Source organism: Ovis canadensis, chromosome 15 (assembly GCF_042477335.2).
Source record: "Ovis canadensis isolate MfBH-ARS-UI-01 breed Bighorn chromosome 15, ARS-UI_OviCan_v2, whole genome shotgun sequence".
NCBI lineage: Eukaryota > Metazoa > Chordata > Mammalia > Artiodactyla > Bovidae > Ovis > Ovis canadensis.
In genome coordinates this window covers 41,191,287-41,210,422 of record NC_091259.1, presented here as the reverse complement: position 1 = coordinate 41,210,422, position 19,136 = coordinate 41,191,287, and the positions used below count along the sequence as shown (strand labels likewise).

Sequence of the window (19,136 nt, the reverse complement as noted above, 5' to 3'; positions counted from 1 at the left end):
AGCCAGGGCTCTTGTCACATCCAACACAGTGGAGTAGAACAAGAGCCCTGAGCCCAGATTTACAGCAGTATTTATAAGTTTAGAATAAAGACAGGGAGTTGGCAAGGGTTGATTGGCTGCAGGGTTTCCTGGTATTTATTGATTGGCCAGTTATCATCCCTCTGATTGGCCAGAGTTATCATCCCCGGAAGCCCCGGAAGCATGACTCAGGGATTATTTTTGGCCTAGTGCACCTCTCTGAGCCTGTCATGGCTCTGGTGAGGTTGTAACATGCCCCCCTGTCTTTAAATCATATAGAGGAATCTTCCTCTTTGTTTTGGGGTACAGTTTGATATTGCTGTCTAAGCACAAATAGTTGAACTGTATTAATACACTCTTTTATAAATGTAATGAGCCTGTTGAGGAAGCATGGGCCAAAGGTGAGTATTAGTAAAAGCAGCATAAGAGGTCCCACCATGGGAAACAACAATCCTCATCTCCAGACCTTGCACAGCAAGCAGAACCTCACAGAAGAATAAGTCAAGGACCTTGAGCTGGAAAGATGTACTCATGATGGTCTTTGTAAGGGAAAGAGAGAGGGAGAAAGAGACCGATGGGAGATATGATGACTGAAGCACAAGTTGGGGTGATGCATTTTGAAAGCGGGGGAAGTGGCCACTAGCCAAGGAATGCAGGTGGATCTAGAAGCTGGAAACATCCAGAAACATTCTCTCCTAGAGCTTCCAGAAAGAATGCATCTCTCTTGAAATCTTGAGTTGAGCCCATACTGCCCCGTCGGGACTTCTGCTGTCCATACTTTAAGAGAATAAATTTGCGTTGTTTTAAGCCACTGAACTTGTTAAAGCAGCGATAGAAAACTACGATACATGTCTTTGGTCACATGTGCTTTACTTCACAAAATCCCTCATTTTCACAAAAGACACTTTCTAACTCATTACGATTCATGTTCCTGCTTCCTAAAAAAGGTCAAGTGAAAACTCAAGTTTCCAGAAGGAAGTGTTTACTTTGACGGAACCGGCCTCTCAAAGGGCTTCTCAGGTTCCCCACTGTGAATTAGCTTCTCTGGGAGAATGAAGCTTGGTTAGTGAAGATTAGAACAACCTACCAGAAGTCACATAAAACCAACAGGTCACAGACTTTCTGGAAAAGCCTCAAAGTACCAGGACCCAACCATTGATAACAAATAGTAGTATCGCTTTACATGTGCCTGCCTTTTTGTGGTTTTTATTACATTTATATACATTGCTTTATTTTGATTCATCCAACGTATAAAAATAATCTGTTCGAAAACCACATTCTCGGGACTTCCCTGGCGGTCTGGTGGTTAAGACTCCAGGCTGCCAATGCAGGGGGTGTGGGTTTGATCCTTGGCTGGGCAACTAAGATCCCTCATGCCTCGAAGTATGGCCAAAAGTACAAAAAAAAAAAAAAAAAAAGAAAAAAAAACCTAATAATTAAAAGCCACATTCTCAGAAAGTAACAGATTCAGAATGTGAGCCAGATCTTTTGTCTCTAAAGCCAATTTTCTTTCCCCCAGAGAAGAATACCCCTCATGGGTGGGTGACTGAGACAACAAAGGATCACCTCCAACACCTACAATGTTCCTGGTATGACACTTCCTCACCCACCCACCCCACCCTGCATCTCAGAGGTCACCATGCCAACTGGCCTCTCCACAGATCAGCTTCCTCTTCTATGGGCTGAGATGCAAACAAGTCAGGAAGAAGAAGGGGAATCAAAAGGAAAGAAAAAAAAACCAACACAATATATGAAAAGGCTAATCCAGACAGCGGACCAATCCATTCCTTCAGAAAACAGAGCCACAACCTTGTCAGAAATTGATTTTTTAGAGGCAGAGCCTGGACTCAGAGAGGTAACCCGATGCAAAAAAAGGAAACCGTGGTCAGACTGAGAGGCCTCAGCTCTGCTTTGGCCACAAGCCAGATATGGGTCTTGAAAAAGTCACTTCATTTGCTCGTCTCATTTGACACTATGTAAAACGTGGGAGCCGGAATAGATAATCTTTACTAGCAATTCCAACTAGACACTTCTGAGCTTCTGCCTCTGCAGGTTTTTTTACAAGTAGAAATACTCTATTTTGTAAGAGTATCGAGTCATTCTCAACCAAAGTCAGGAACTTGATCTGAGCTTCTTCACTCTGATGCAAAACCTTTCTTCTGTCATAGATGACTCTCAAGTCAGGAGCAAATGATTGCTACTATGCAGCTAAATATTAGGAACTGTCTCAGTTATGAATAATAACTAACATTTCTTGAGCACCTGTCTCTATCTACATCTTTCACAAAGGATATTGTTTATCTTCCTTCCTCAACAACCTTTTGTAACTCATGAAGAACCATCACTCAACAAATCACCTAAATTTAAAAGCTACATGGACTCCCCTGGTGGTCCAGGAGCTAAGACTCGGCACTCCCCATGCAGGGAGCCCAGGGTTTTATCCCTGGTCAGGGAACTAGATCCCACATGCCTCAACTAAAACTCCGCATGCCACAATGAAGATTGAAGATCCCGTGTGCTACATCTAAGACCCGGTACAGTGAAATAAATATATGTTTTTAATTAAAAAAAAAAAACAACTATATAGTTTGCTTACATCTTCTGGGTCTGTCAGCTCTTAGAAATTCAATTCCCAGAAACATATAACCTACCATGAAAAAATACAACTCCTTTTTTGGGGAGTAAATCTACTTTATCCAACCTTGATTCAAGTTCCCTCCTCCCCATTCAAGATCTTCTGCTATTTCCTCCCCCATCTTCTTTCCCCTATCATTTCCTTCTAAATCACCCATCACCCATCCAGATTCCACACCTCCCTACTCATCTCCAGGTTGTTGGTGTACAACAGACACCAACTTGAGTTGGTGTACTTGAGTACAGACAGACCCAAGTATGCAGAACAACTTGCAAGGACTTAGAAGACTGGAGAAAACCTTCTCTCGGGGACACAGAGGATGGTCCAGCCCCTGACCAACAGCCACCTCCTGAATCTTGAGGTCTTAAAGACCGAGCATGGATCCCCAGCATTCCTCGACATGAGCTCTTCCTGATGGAGAGGTGGCGGCGGCAGTGACTTACCAGAGAGAGGAAATGATAGAAAACGAGCTTAGCACATGGCAGGCTGAGATCTCAGCTTCTCGAGATATAAAACAGGAGGAACTGAGACAGTTTCTCAATGCTTTATCCACGGTGCTTAATTCATTGCCTGCACATAGCAAGGATGGGGAAAGATTTGTTGAATTGAAAAAATGTATGGCAAAACCAATACAGTATTGTAAAGTAAAATAAAGTAAAAATTAAAAAAAAAGAAAAAAGAAGGGTCAGGACTTCCATGGTGGTGCAGAGGATGGGAATCCACCTGCCAATGCAGGAGACATGGGTTCGATCCCTGGTCTGGGAAGATTCCACATGCTGCAGAGCAATTAAGCTTGTGCGCCACAACTACTGAGGCTGTGTGCTGCAACTACTGAAGCCTGATCACCTAGAGCCTGTGCTCCACAAAAAAAGAAGCCACTGCAATGAGAAACCCATGCACCACAACGAAGATAGTCCCTGATCACTGAAACTAGAGAAAACCCTCACAAAGCAACGAAGACCTAGAGCAGCCAATTAATAAGTAAATGAAGGGTCACACCAGCAAGGATAATCAGGTGACTTCAGCCTGGTCTCCAGTGAGAACAAGTAAGTTCCACAGTCATATGAATTGGGCTGAAGCTTGGTACTGAGGTAGGGATGGGAGGAGGGGAGGTAGAATCTACAAGTGGAACTTAACAGCAGGGGAATTCTAAAGGGCAGATGATTCTTACATCAGAAATCCCAGATCATCTGTCTATTCAGTCAGCTTTGTCAGTGATATCAGTTTCAGAGAACAGATTCCAGCTCTCTGTGGAAAGAGCTGTCAAAAGAGCTAGGCAGCATCTCAGGGGCCTGGTCATGGAGTCTGGGGAAGTTGAAGGGAATTACCAGACACCCTACAGAGAGTTTTAGAATCCTCTGAGAACATCTCATTCACAACCCACTGCATTCACTTCCAATGATTTTTACTCACTTTGGAAACACAAAGGGAAAGAAACATCTGGTTGACCTAAATCTTTTATGTGAAATTCTCTTTCCTTATCTTCTTCCAGGACATCTCTGTTTTTTCCTGCCCCTTGAACCATGCCTCTTAGACTCCTTCACCTGTTTTTTTCTTTCCTCGACCCCAAAATTGGTGCCCTAGAATTCTACCCATGGGGGTTGATTTCCTTCCTTTTCTTTTTATTTGTTTTTAATTGAAGGATAATTACTTTACAATATTGTGTTGGTTTTTGCCATACATCAACACGAATCAGCCAGAGGTATACATATGTCCCCTCCCTAGTGAACCTCCCTCCCACCCCACTTTCCTTTTCTTTGTACCCTGCCTGGTTCATGACACCTACTTCCACACCTTCTACTATCATAAATATCCAAATTTAGCCATAACCATTCCTCTGAGCTTCAGAATCCCATCTCCAGCGGCATCTCTACCTGTATGTCTGTAATACCTAAAACATGTCTCAAGTCAAATTCATTGCCTCATCCTCTAAACCAGGGGTCCCCAACCTTCAGGACCTAATGCCTGATGATCTAAGGTAGAGCTGAGATAAGAATAATAAAGTGCAAAATAAATGTAATGTTCTTGAATCATCCCAAAATCATCCCTCCTCCCTATTCATGGAAAAATGAACTCATGTCTTCCATGAAACTGGTCCCTGGTACAAAAAGGTTGTGGACCCCTGCTCTTTATCTATCTTCCATATGTTCTATCTCAATTCATAACGTTTCCACCTCTCTAGTTTCCCAAGCCGGAAATCCTGAGCTACATTTATGCTCCCCTACTCTTTACACCCCACAGATCATAAATCCTGTCACTTCAGTTTCAAGAACCTGTCTAGCATCTGGCTCTTAATGTATTTTAATCCAAGTCCTATTAATCTTTCACCAGGACTATTACAACCGCCTTCTAACTGCCTTCCATGGCTAGTTTTTCTCTGCACCGTTCCACTTTATACTGACTTCTCTGCCTTCCAATGTTATTCCCCATAATCTCTAGGAAACAATCAGGCTCCAATAATTTGTCCACGTTCATGTCTCATGACTTCTTTTCTATCTCCTTTTCATCAGTCTGCAGCCCCCAGGTGCCTTACGCTCTGAATTTCATGCCGTTCTCTCCCAGAATGCTCCTCCCTCTTTTGTACCTAAAGAATCTCTATTCATTCTTTAAGTTCTGCCTTAATTGTCACCTCCTCTGCTTTCTTCAAGCTTCTCAAGTTACACTAATTGTTTTCTCTGCGGTCCCACAGAGCTTCTTTCCAAACCTCTAACATGGCACTAATTGCATTATTAAATCATGTTTATGGTTTATATGGGCTTCCCAGGTGGTGCTAGTGGTAAAGAACCTGCCTGCCAATGCAGGAGACATAAGAGACATGGGTTCGATCCCTGGGTCGAAAAGATCCCCTGGTGGAGGGCATGACAACCCACTCCAGTATTCTTGCCTGGAAAATCCCATGGACAGAACAGTCTGGTGGGCCACAGTCCATGGGGGTGCAAAGAGTCGGACACCACTGAGTGACCGAGCAGCACAGCAGAAGCAACACAAATGCCCAATGGAAGAATGAATAAAAAGAATGCCAGATATAAAGCTGGGCTCAACTATTGGGCCAACTGTTTCTTTTCATAGTCAGGATTTTTTCTTTTTCTTCTAAGCTAAACAGTAACAAGTTATTCACTTAGCTAGGGGAAAGGGGTGGTGGCAAGATGACAGCTAATTTAAATTAAAATCTGCCTCTATCTTCATTTGTAGTGTAATATGAAATCATTTGAACTGTCTGCTGATCTCCCTGACTCCGACCTCTCAAATCAAAGCAAAGCATTGCTCCCTTCTTATTTGTCCTTTAAATTTACTTCGGGGCCCCCTTGTCTGGTTATATCACCTTCTCCTCGTCTCACTTAGATACTGCATCTACTACTTACATCACATTTTCGACATCTTATAATTTTCTATCTTCCACACTAGATCATCAGTCCCCTGGGGGCAAAGATTACATCTAATTATCTTTGTACTCCCACTTCTCTTATAATAGGCTACAAAAGTTGCCCATAAATACACTCTGAAATATCTGTGTGTGTGTGTGTGTATATATATATATATATATATATATATATATATATATATATATATGCTGCTGCTCCTGCTGCTGCTAAGTCGCTTCAGTCGTGTCCGACTCTGTGCGACCCCATAGACGGCAGCCCATCAGGCTCCCCCATCCCTGGGATTCTCCAGGCAAGAACACTGGAGTGGGTTGCCATTTCCTTCTCCATATATATATATATATACATATTTAAATGGCTTTACTAGGAATTTTTCATGAAGATAAAAACATATACTCTTTTTTTCTTAGTCTTGTTTTTCAAAGATTTAGATTGTCAAGATATAAGAGGTCCCCAAGACAACTGTGCAGAAGTGGCTGAAGACCTTGGACAAAGCGCGTCATCAGTGATGGAAAGATGATGCTCTCTACTCTGTTTACTTCACAAGGTGAAGGCTTGAGGGAGAAGAGATGAAAGAAAGAGGATAAGAGAGACAAAAAGAGGCGGGGAGGGGGAGAAGAAAGCAAAGGGAAGGGAAGTCAGCTGTTCTGTGGCTGAACTAGTTCTCCAGGGCGGGGGAAATCTGATTAGGCAGAAAGAGGAGAAAGGAAGGGCATGCAGGCAATTCAAGGACAGGTTGATGAAGAAAGGAGACAGCAGATGCCTGGGGTTCAGAAACCCAGCAACCCTGTGCAGTTCTGCATGTATTTGCCTGTATTTAAAGGGACTGTACACAGAAGCAGCCATTGGAGGAAGGTATCTTTCCTTCTCTCTGTGCTTCTTGCCCAAGAGAAGAGAATAAACATTTAGAGAGCAAACGCTCACAGTAAATATTTCTGAATGGGGCACCGTCGACCTGGAAGCAGGATTCTAAACAATCCTGCTACCTGATTCAAGAGAAGGTTTATCCAGCAAAAGCTGGAAAGAAATCAGAAACATTTGGCTGCCTCTGGCCATCTGTGTGCTCAGCTTCCCCTTGGCGTGCTCCGGACTGCTGTGAGCTGTGATGCTGGTGTTTCTCTCAGCTTCCCACTGTGGGTGGCAATAGCTGGTCCTAGTGGAGTTCATTGCCACGCATGCTTTCTGTACAAGGATGTTTATGCTTCCACTGGGGCAACAGAACACAATGGGAATTGTTGCAAAAACAGCTGCTGATGTCCCTTTAATTAAAAAGGTGCCAAGGAGCAATTTCTTTGCCCCCGGGGGCTGAACTCAAGGCACTAAGCTTCTCTCTCATTTCACCAGCATTTTGATTGTATTTTGCAAGAATCTGCACATTCTATCAATTTAAAAATTATACTTATGCATACTAGTGAGATGACTCCCCACCATTGTAATTGCCTCATTTCTTTCTTTCCACTTATTTACTCTTTAGAATATCAATAGTCCTAAAGAGTTTCCTTGAAAAGGAGAAGAATTTGACCATATAGCACTGGGGAAAGACCAACAAAGCAAAACAAAACAGAGAAGCCAAACCTCCAGAACAGAAAAGCACACAGGAGGCAGTGAAAACATCCTTGGGTAGAATGAAAACACTGTCCACATCAACTGTGTCACCAGAACTTGGATCCGAGGGGGTGGTTGACCTTAGCCCCTTTTACAGGTGGGAACACTGAGGCCGAGGGAAGGAAAAGGATGTATGTGAGTCCAAAGAGCCAACAAGTGAGAGCAGAGTGAGAGCCCAAAGCCAGGGTCTGAAAGAAAGGTACACAGAGCTTGCTTTCATTGTGCATTACTCTTGTACCCTGTGGGGTGTGAACTGAACCCAGAGCCTGTCAGTTATCTGCAGAGGATTATTCACCCAGGTGGAGGAAAGGCCATCTGCTCCTCAGAGGGTCACCATAGAGGATCTGCAGCCAGCTAGAGCCAGCGGCTGACTTCAGAGTGCTAGGTGGCAGAACTTGACATTCATCTTTTCCTGCACAGAATTTAATGGGATGCTGTGTGCACAGTAGGGGCTAGAAAATTTCTGGATGTCCATCTGAGGCACTATACCATAAGCCTCAACCTCTTAAGCAGCAGGTGGCAAAGAACCTGATAGCAAAGTCACCAGGGAAACGGGAAGTTAGCAAGAGGGACCAGCAAGGAAGGACAACACCTATCATAGCTTGAGCTCCTGACAGAAGATCCAGAGCACTCAGGCCACTGCCTCATCTATCTTCCATCCTTCAGGGAAGAGAAAACCCAGAGATTCTCCCATAAGCCTCAAGAAAACCTCCACTGGCACCCAGAGAACTTCGCAATGAAGGAGCCATTCTTCAGTGTGCTTTTTTTTTTTCTCTCCAAGGCTGGAGTCTGATTCCATTTGAGATGAATCAGAGGATAACCATATGGCCCTCCTTCAAATCCCCAGCCTGGCCACTTATTGGAGTCAGCAGTTTGGGTGGCCCTGGCTCTGCTCAGGTCTGCTTTCACTTGGCTGGCAGCCCTGGGGCGCTCTGCAAAGACAAGATGCCGAGGAAGGTGGTTATCCGCCTCACCTCTGCTCCACACTGAAGACTTCACGGCCACAGCTCAGGGAGGAGCAGAGAGATATAAAAGTGGGGGGCAACTGGGAACCCCAAGACAAAGGGAATCATGCAGAATGAAATCACCACCAGAGCAGGAGTCACTCTCCTTCCTCACTGAGGCGTTACAGGCACTCCCCAAAGATTCAGCAACCTTAAACCTCACAAGGGTCCTTCCTTCAAGGTAAGTACAGTTATGGTTGCGGACAAAGAATGTCACCTGCCATATCAGTAAACAAAGGCTACTACAGCCATCAAGCCAACAGACACTGTAGCTGCCCCCAACGGTGCACCGAGGGGACTCAGGATGGAGAAAGGCCAGATGCTAGCCCCAGAGAGCTGAGGTGCACATCAAAGGAATGATTTCAGTGAGCCCCGATTCTTGCGTCTTCCCATACACAGAAAAGCACTTCATTCATTAACTTGAGATGTCTGATTTTCTTTAATTTATAGTGATCTCTTAATGTTCCATGGCTCAGACAGTAAGCAGGTCTTTGGTAAGCTGTAAGACAGTATTGCAGGTCTTCTGCCTGCAACGCAGAAGACCCAGTTTTGATCCCTGGGTCAGGAAGAACCCCTGGAGAAGGGCATGGCAACCCACTACAGTATTCTTGCCTGGAGAATTCCATAAACAGGGGAGGCTACAGTTCATGGGATCGCAAAGAGTCAGACACGACTGAGCGACTAACACTTTCACTGCCATTTGATGTTCGTATTACCTGGTTATTTGCTACAAAATTCTTTTGTATCCTGAGTGCTCCCTTACCTCTTCAATGAGGTCCACCAGAGATATCTGAGAGGCTGCCTCCTGGGCTTGAGTTCTCAGCAAGCGCCCCCCCCCCAAAAAACATACCTCTCAACTCCTGGCTATACTTTTTTTTTTTTTTTTGCTATAATTCATGTGGGATCTTAGTTCCCCGACCAGAGATTGAGCCCATACTGCCTGCCGTGGAAGTGCCCAGTCTTAACCACTGGACCATCAGGGAAGTCTCATGCACTTTTTTCCAGTCAACACCGTCAACAGTATAAAGACAGAGAATTGAGGCTCAGAGTGTTCTTCAACCAAGGAAACCAGCAGAGAAGAGGCGGAGCTGGACTTCAAACCCAGGTGGTGCCAACAGCTGTCATGAGTGAGACCCTCGAAGAGTGGGGTCTCTTCGGTTCCTGGCTGCCCAAGAAGAGGGACTCCCCCTCACACACATCCCCACCAGATCCCTGTAGGGATGAGGGTGGTGCTGAGCTCCACCACCACCACAGTTGGCAGGAAGAGAGCTGGCGGGCGACAGGGTTCCCTTAGTTTCTTGCCTCTGAAAAGCAAAGCCCTTAGCTCTGAGCATTCTGATCCACTCAGTGAAAAGCAGTTTGAGGTCACCAAGGGCAGGGTACTGATAAAAACCACAGGATAGTCATGAGGCAGGGTTCTCTTCACTCTCTGGGCCACTTAATCTACTGAACCTCAGTTTTCTCATGAAATTATCCATATCTGAAACTTAATAGCGATTATGTGTACAAATCAGCTTTGTAATCTCTTTGTTGTCATTGTTAGTCGCTAAGTTGTGTCTGACTCTTTGCGACCGTAGGGATGCCGCATGCCAGCTTCCCTGCCCTTCCCTGTCTTCTGAAGTTTGCTCAAATTCATGTCTATTGTGTCAATGATGCTATCTAACCATCTGTTACCCTCTTCTCCTTTTGCCTGTAGCCCACCCGGCTCCTCTGTCTAGTGGAATTCTCCAGGCAAGAATACTAGAGTGGGTAGCCATTCCCTTCTCCAGGGGATCTTCCCGACCCAAGGATTAAACTCGGGTCACTTGCATTGCAGGCAATTCTTCACCGTCTGAGCCACTAAGGAAGCCCCTTGAAATCTCTAAAGTGGTCTAAAAATGGAAAGTAGTATTAGGGCATAATAGGGAATTTTCACAGATGCTGGGTCCAAGGAATTATAATTACATTACCAGCCCATCTGAATATATAAGACCTATTCAGCAAAACAAGAGACAAATTATTGTTACATGCAACATGGATGAGTCTCAAAAACATCAGGAGAGAAGCCAGAAGTAGGCATTGTATGATTCCAGTTATATGCAAGTCTAGAAAATGTAGACTAATATCCAGTGACACAAAGCAGGTTGGTGGCTGGTGGCTGCCCAGGGATAAGGGTGGAAAAGGAATTGACCAATGGGGACATGAGGAAACTTACAGGAGTGAAGGATACAAGCTGTCTTGAAGAGGTGAGAAGAGGTGATTATATGGTATATTCATTCACCTGTCAAAACTGATCAATCTTTAAACAAGTTTAGCTTATTGTACATAAATTAGACCTCAGTAAATTTTAAAAAGAATGCATGTTTCCTTTGGAGCCAAATCCTCTGGGTCAGTGCTCCCCAAATTTTTTGGCACTGGGGACCAGTTTCATAAAAGACAATTTTTTCACACACGGGGGGAGGGGCAGGAGGCTGGTTTCAGGATGATTCCATGCATTACATTTAATGTGCGTTTTATTTCTTAATCTAATGCCACTGCTCACCCGACAGGAGGTACCAGTCCATGGCCCAGAGGTTGGGGACCCCTGCTCTGGGTAGTATGGGAAGTTCACTGGACTTGCAGTTCTAGCCTAAGGCTGTCACAGCAACGAACCAGATACAGAGTTAAGTCCCTCTAAGCCTCTAGTCTCCTCATCGTTAAAATGAAGCTTTTCTCAAGATCAAGAGGGATGCTGAGGGCACAGGAGAGCAATTTTCACCCACAAAGTAACATACAAATTCAAGGGGGTGGTGCGTGGGCACACGGTAACTGTAGGTGGAGTAGAGACTTTCTTGCCCATCTACCTCTAAGATCCCTTCACTCCAAGGGGGCCCTGATTGGTCTCCTCATTCTGCCCAAGGTCCCTGGGAAAGCAGCTGCAGCCCCCACCCAGAACTGACCATGATTCAGAGATGATGGGCTTCCCAGGTGGCTCAGTGGATAAAGAATCTGCCTGCCAATGCAGGAGACACAAGAAATATGGTTTGATCCCTGGGTTGGGAAGATCCTCTGGAGGAGGGCATGGCAACCCACTCCAGTATTCCTGCCTGGAGAAGCCCATGGACAGAGGCGCCTGGGGGCTACAGTCCATGGGGTCGCAAAGAGATGGACACAGAGTGAAGCAACTGAGCACACGTGCGCACAGAGATGCTGAGCTGACCAGGTACTTTCAGGGGAGCCAATGTCCAGCAGCAGGTAAGCTGGAGAAGGCCAGAGAAACTGGATACTTAAATTCATTGGTTCTGGAAGATGCGTCTCAATTCCTTGTGTCACCAGCTCAGAACTGCTTTTATCTTTGGGCAGTGAAGCGTAGCTAACGCAGCTGACTATCCAAAGTCAAAGGCGCTTAGTCTAGCTCTTTCCTTCTGCCACTGTCCTGCTCTTTAGCTGGGTGTTGTTCAAACAGCAATAACTGAACTACACATGTAAATCCTTGCTGGAGACCCCAACCACCATCGAACCTCTTTCCTTTTCTTTCAATCCAACACAACACAGTAATACAACAACCCTATCTACCTGGTCCAGATTCCATTTTTAACTTTTCTAAGTCCCTTCCTGCCCATCAGCTTGTCTGGTCTTCACAAAGCCTTATTTTGAGTTACACCAAACAGGATGATCGGGATACTGAGTGAAAGGGATGCCACAGAAGACCTAAATTCTCCAAGTGTCGGTCAGAAGCTAGGCTAGGACTCAGGGCATCAGACCCTGGCCTTCGTGTTCTTTTGTGAGATTCTATTTCTCGATCATTAGAGAACCCACGTGCTCTAGACAAAGCATTAGCCGCAGGCAGCCCCAAATAAACGGAACCAAGACAAAAGGCCAGAGTGGTATCAGTGGTGGTTGTTTAGACACTCAGTCGTGCCCAGTCGTGCCCAACTCTTGCGACCCCATGGACTGCAGCCCACCAGGTTACTCTGTTCATGGAATTCTCCAAGCAAGAATACTGGAGTGGGTTGCCCTTTCCTTCTCCAGGGGTTCTTCCCGACCCAGGTATCGAACCCACATCTCTTGCACTGCAGGCAGATTCTTTACCAACTGAGGGGGCCTCCTCAAATTCACTTGTAGGGTGACGGCTCCCAGAGTTGGCCTCCAGCTGCAGAGGAGAGAAGAAAAAGAGCCTCACTGTCCCCCAGAACCACAGAAAGCAAGTAGGGAATGCAAAGCAACACACCAAGGGGGTGAGTAGGGGGAGGGATAAATGGGAAGATGGGACTGCCATATACACACGACTATATATAAAACAGGTAACTAATGGGACTCTGATGTATGGTGCAGGGAACTCTGTTGGGAGCTCTGGGATGGCCTATGTGGGAGGGGATAGATTTCTGTGTTGTGTGGCTGACGCTTGAGGCTGGCAAAACATTGTAAATCAACTATACTCCAGTTAAAAAAAAAAAATAAAGATAAAAAAGACAAAAACAAACCATAAAAGCAACATTCCATCAGAATTCCTCCCGCCTTCTTGGGTGATACAGTCGGCCCTGTCCTGGCCCCAGGCCTTCCCAGCACACACACACTCTTCCTTTTCCTTCCAACCAAGCTTACTCCAGTCTTGACAAAGCTGAGACTTTATTTTTAGAACTTTGGGGAAAAGGAGGAGCTAAGCACATAGAAGGAAAAAGGAAGGAATAGGTCACTTTGGCCCCTTGAAACCTTCCTTCCTCAGGCTTCCCTGACACCTCCTCGCATTGTGGTTGCGTTCGTGTATGTGTGCGTGCACACGCGCGTGCCATAAAAATGACCACTTCTCAATCCTTCCTCACACAGTGGGGTTCTTCTACAGCAGTGTCTGAGTTGGACCAAAGGTCACAGGGTTGGACTGGAAAAAACCTAACACAGCTCCAGGGGTATAATGAGCTGGAGAAACATACCCCGAGGTCACCCTGCTTGCTCAGCACTGTTCTCAGTCAAGCACTTAACAAGCAAGCGTTAATTAATCCTGTTCCCCTAAGAGGAAGCCAGCCAGGCCTTGAGGGCTTGGGTGACTTATTCAAGACCAGAGCGCAACACAGGCTGGCAGGGGACCTGGGCTTTGCTGGTGTGGGAGCTCCCTGCAGCCCACCCAGAGCCCAGTGGAAGGGCCCTTCTGGCTGTTGCACAAGACCAGACACAGTCACACCCAGAGGGGAAACCAGAGCCGCCAGCCCTGGCTGCCACCGTTCCCTCCAAAGGGCCAAGTTCCAGCCATCGGTCTCATCTCTTCAGGAAGCATCACCGCAGCCAGTTCTTCCTGAATCCAAGGAACTGCCAGCTGCTCTCTCCCGCTTGCCATTTCATCACGCTCCAGGCTTAGGGCTAAGAAAGAGGCTGCTGCTGCTGCTACTGCTAAGTCGCTTCAGTTGTGTCCGACTCTGTGCGGCCCCACAGATGGCAGCCTAAGCAAAGTCTGATACCCTTGCTCCCTTTGTTCACAGTGCTCCAACATGAGGCTCCAAGTCTGCTCTCTGGAACCTCAGATGCCCCCGGGGAAAGACCCTCTTCTTACTGGCCTGATTAAGTTATGAAGAGGAAGGCTGACCACGTCAGCCTCCCCGGGCGTAAGTATAAGAGATGTCAGCCCAGGAAGGAAGTGGACTAGATCACGTGATCACCAAGGGCTCTGACCCCTGAGACAGAGAATTTGAGGAGACGGAACAGTAAACCCACCTCCGTCCCCAGGATGTTTCATCATGACCCACTCTCACCTTTTCAGTAAAGAGAGGTGATGTTAGTAGAAACAGTAGCTCTGATAGGCTGAATAGGGGCTCCTCCCAAAATTTTCATGCCCTCATTCCTGGAACCTGTGCATATTACTTTATGGTTAAAAAAGGGTTTTGCTGATAAGATTAAGTTAAGGATCTTGAAATGGGGAAGATTGTCCTGAATTATCTGGGGAGGCTCTAAATGCAATCACAGAGTCTTTATGGGAAAGAGGCAGAGGAAGATTTGACAGAGAAAGAAAGGAAGGCACTGTGGCCACAGAGGCAGAGACTGGAGGAATGCTGCCACAAGCCAGACAATGCTGGCAGACCAGGAGCTACAAGAGGCAAGGGACAGCTTCTCCTTAGAACGTCCGGAGGGGGCTCAGTCCTGCCAACACCTTGAGTTCAGCCCAGAGATGCTTATTTAAGCCTTCTGGCCTCCTCCAAAACCGTCAGAGGATATATTTCTGCTTTTTTTTTTCCAAAACCACCCAGAGTGTGGTAATTGGTTACAACAGCCACGAAAGCTAATACAGTGCACGCTTGGTTGCTCAGTTGTGTCCCACTCTTGAGACCCCATAGACAGTAGCCTGCCAGGCTCCTCTGTCCATGGAATTCTGCAGGCCAGAATACCGCATTCAGCTGCCATTTCCTTCTACAGGGGATCTTCCCAACCCAGGGATCGAATTCAGGTCTCCTGTGTTGCAGTCAGACTCTTTACCGACTGAGCTACGAGGGAGCACTTAAAGATCACTCACTACGTACCAGACATCACCACTCTAAGTACTTTATCCACTTAAATTCACTACATCCTGGTCCTGGCTCTGAGGCCTGGGATGAGCAGACACATGCCTGCTCTGAGCATGAATCCCAGATTCACTGTTCATGGTGGTGAGCCTAAGCAAGTTATGTGACCTCTCTAAAAAACAGCTTTCCCAGTTCATAAAAGGGCCACATAACCCTTCTCACTGGGCTGCTGAGAGGATAAAATGGATAATAAACATGAAATGATTAGAACACCACAAAGTAAAGACTAGTTGCCTTCTCAGGTGGCTTGGCAGTAACAAATCCGACTGCCGATGCAGAAGACACAGATGCAGGTTCAACCCCTGGATGAAGGAGGATCCCCTGGAGGAGGGCATGGCAACCCACTCCAGTAGCCTTGCCTGGGAAATCCCACGGACAGAAGAGCCTGGAGGGCTACAATCCATGGGGGCGACAATAGTCAGAAACAACTTAGCGACTAAACACCACCAACAACAAGTAAATGCTAGTTGTACGAGATCTCAAGGATTGAACAAGCCAAAATTAAACCATCATCCTAATCCATCAGGATGTAGATGAGGCCTCTTGGACTCATCTGTGTAGGAAAGACCCATCAGTACAGGAAGGAATATGTCCTATTTAAACACTTCGGAGAGCGAATGTGACAGTCTGAAGAATTCAGTTAAGTATTTCTTCCCTTAATTAAGCAATTTAGGTCCTGAATGCTGGCCTCATTTTAGAAAAGGCAAATGCTGGGGGCTGTTCTAATTCTGCAGCTTCGACCCACAGATTTCCAACCCCTATCTCCCCTTCTTAAGGACAGCTATGCACATCCATCACACAGCAGGACCTGACTTGCAGTTTCCAAGCCTGGCACACCCCTGCAAAGCTCAGAGCATCTCCTCCCTGTAACTCTGGCATCAGGAAATGGAGCCCCAGTGATTGGAACTCAGTGTGGAGGCAGAACTGTAAGTCCATTTTATGGCCTTCCAACCATAGGGTACACCAACCTGTCCCAGCAGGTTAGGTGGAATGATAAAATCAGGAATAAGCTTTGATAAGAGATTACAGTCAAGTCAGTAAGAATAAAGATTTGCCCAGAGGCCAAGTAAGGGAAACCTAGAGCTATCATGTTAAAAAAAAAAAAAAAAAAGGAAGGAAAAAACCCCACACTTTAATCAAGTTGGCCCTTTCTGATAAAGTTTGCCTAACTCCCTGTGCAGGTGATGTCATTCAAAGAAGCAAGGATCCCAGGCCTTGCGTCCCGGCCTAAGAAATCTGCATGCGAGGAATAAAGGGGGAAGAAGGACCTGACCACCCGACCTTGGCTTCCTTCCAGGCAGAGGTCCAGACTTGGGTGGCCAGCCTCCGAAATCTCCTAGGGCCACTGCCACCTTGCCCTGGCACCAGGCCTCTTACCAGCAGGCTGCCGGGGCTCGCCACCTGCGCGCTCTCAGCTCTGCCCTACCCCACCCTCCAGGAGGAAAAGGGATGAGAGAGGACGCACCCACCCCCCCCTTACTCTCAGGCACCCACAGACTCCTGCGCTGCCGTCACCACTGACGAGAACCCAGGTCCCCTGGGGGCACTGCTTCCCCTTCTCATTCCAACCTCCCCATCAATGAACACGCAGCAACCGCTACGCTCCCGCTGCTCCTACTCTGGAGGAAGACAGAACCCAGAACGACATCCGGAGCCGAAAGCCGCAGCGGTGGGAGCGCCGGGTTCCCGGCCCCGCCGTCCGTCCCTGCCCTCTCCCGGTCAGCAGTGGATCCTCCAGCCAGGCCGGCGTTCGGGATCCAGAGGGTGCCCGAAGCCTCTGTGGGGCCCCGCCTCCCCCGGGGACTCGGCGCTAGAGACCTCAGGGAGCCCGGGGAGAGAACGGCTTAGCAACACCCGCGGAGGCCTGGCGCCTGCCACAGTCCCGGGGACTCGAACCCGGTGCCCTTGCCGTAGGCATCCCGCGCCCTGGGACACGCCTCATCGTAGGCATGCCCAGCCAGCCCCTGGCCCAGCGCTCGGGCGCATCGCCCTCCCCTGCACCCTCCTCCCGGAGGAGCCGAGTCCCGGGCCGCCCGCGCGCCCAGCCTGCCCCCAACAGGTCGTGGGCAGCGGGGAGCGCGCCTCCCGCCGGGCAAGGGAGGCGAGCCGGAGCGAAGCCGAGGGCTGGCCGCGTGGGGCGGGAGGGGTCGCCGGGGCAGCGAGCTCGGCCACTTACGCGCGGGCTCTGGGGAACCCCATGGACAGCAGCACGTCCAGCGCCGATCCATGCTTGATGGTCCCGGGGCGCTGCTGGCGGTTCCTCCGCGGGGTGACTTTGCTGTACAGCTCCTCTCTCGCAGCCATGCCGAGCGGGCTGGGGTGGCCGTACTGAGCCATGCTCAGCGGCCAGCCATCTCCCGGGAAGGCACCCGAGCCGGAGGGCCCTGGAGGGCGGAGGGCCGGCCCGGGGCAGGGGAGGGGGGCTTGGGGATCCGGAGCCTGGCGCAGGCGGAGGCGCAGGCGGCGCTCGGAGGTTCCCTGGTGTCGAGACTGACGCTTCCTGGTGAGGCCACCGGAGCCAAAACTGCGAGCCGCTTTCTGCCCGGCCGGCCGGCCGCCACTCGGGCCCCGGGTGCCCCCTGCTCGGCGCCCGCAGCAGCCCTCTCTCCTCCGCCCCCTTCCTTCTGCGCTCCCAGCAGTCCGGGAATTTGCAATGAGTAATTTTTGAATGGATCAAAAAGGAAAAGGAGCTTTGTGGGCCGGCTCTGCCTCGCCTGTACCCGGGCCCCGCCCCTCTCTTAAAGCGGCAGCGCGGCCCGTGACTGCTCCCGGCTGGGCGCAGGCTGTAAAAGTCCAGGTGCTTCTGGGCAGAGAATTGGAACCAGCACTGCCTGTGCACACTGGTTCAGGAGAGTCACTTCCAGCGCTCTAGCTTCTCCATGGCTTCCATCCGGAGCCAGTGGGGCCTCAAGACGCCAGATCAACCCATTTCAAGTTTCCTGTGGTTCTAGATGGGGTTATTAGTGGAAATTGGGCAAACTGATGGACGACATGAATGGACCAGAAGGCCAAGTCATAGCATCCAGATAAAAGGTTTTGCTTCCTAGAGACGGTGCAAGACCCAGAGAATTGTTAATAGCAGCTGGAGACCAAGTTCCCATCAGCTGGCCAAGGAATCACGCTGAAGACCTTTTGTGTTCTCCATGATGGACCATGGGATTTCCCAGGCAAGAATACAGAAGTGGGTTGCCATTTCCTTTTCCAGGCTATTTTCCCAACCCAGGGATCGAACCAAGGTCTCCCGCGTTGCAGGCAGATTCTTAACAATTTGAGCTACAAGGGAGGGATAAAACTGCAGACAGAAGAGGAAGGGGAAGATGAAAGGAGGAAGAAGGAGGCGAGGAAGGAAGTGGGATGTGAAGGAGGGTGGGGGAGCAGGAACTGAGAAAGAACACTTTGTAATTGTAAGAGGTGTTCGGCACCGAATGGGTTGATTTTCAATAGCGAATGAGCACCCTGTCAGTAAAAGCATTCTAAGAAAGACCGCTTCATCACTGCTCAGCAGTGACAAGTAAGTTGCATCATAGGTTTGCCCAAACTACTCCTACCTCAAAGAAGGTGGAAGTCCTAGCCACCCCTCTTTCCCCACAGCACCACAACTTGTGAGCTGGTCATCAGCCCTCACGAGAGCTGGTCTTAGAGATATTAAAGCTTGGGGGGAAGGCTGATGACCAGCTCTCAAGTTGTGGAGCTGTGGGGAGAGCTGATGACCAGCCCCCATGAACTTGGCTTGGGGATATTAAAGCTGTTTCATTCAGAGACACATTTATGGTCCTCAGTTAGCTAGGGGGACCCTGCTCAGTGTAATGGAAAAGGCACAGAGTAACCCTCAGTTCAGTTCAGTCCAGTCTCTCAGTCGTGTTCAACTCTTTGTGACCCCATGAATTGCAGCACGCCAGGCCTCCCTAATATCACCAACTCCCGGAGTTCACCCAAACTCATGTCCAAACTCATCGAGTCAGTGATAGCTGCTCTTTTTCAGGTAATG

The 19,136-nt window shown here is 48.2% G+C and overlaps 1 protein-coding gene across 1 annotated transcript in view; it reads right to left on the bottom strand.

Moving 5' to 3' along the window:
* The window catches only part of UBASH3B (ubiquitin associated and SH3 domain containing B), a 155,360-nt gene extending 137,473 nt beyond the window's left edge, over positions 1-17,887 (bottom strand). The window contains exon 1 of the mRNA XM_069554213.1: positions 17,325-17,887. Within this exon, the coding sequence (XP_069410314.1) occupies positions 17,325-17,485 (161 nt within the window). The 5' untranslated portion in view covers positions 17,486-17,887. The remainder of the gene's footprint in view (positions 1-17,324) is intronic.
* Positions 17,888-19,136: the final 1,249 nt, after the last annotated feature.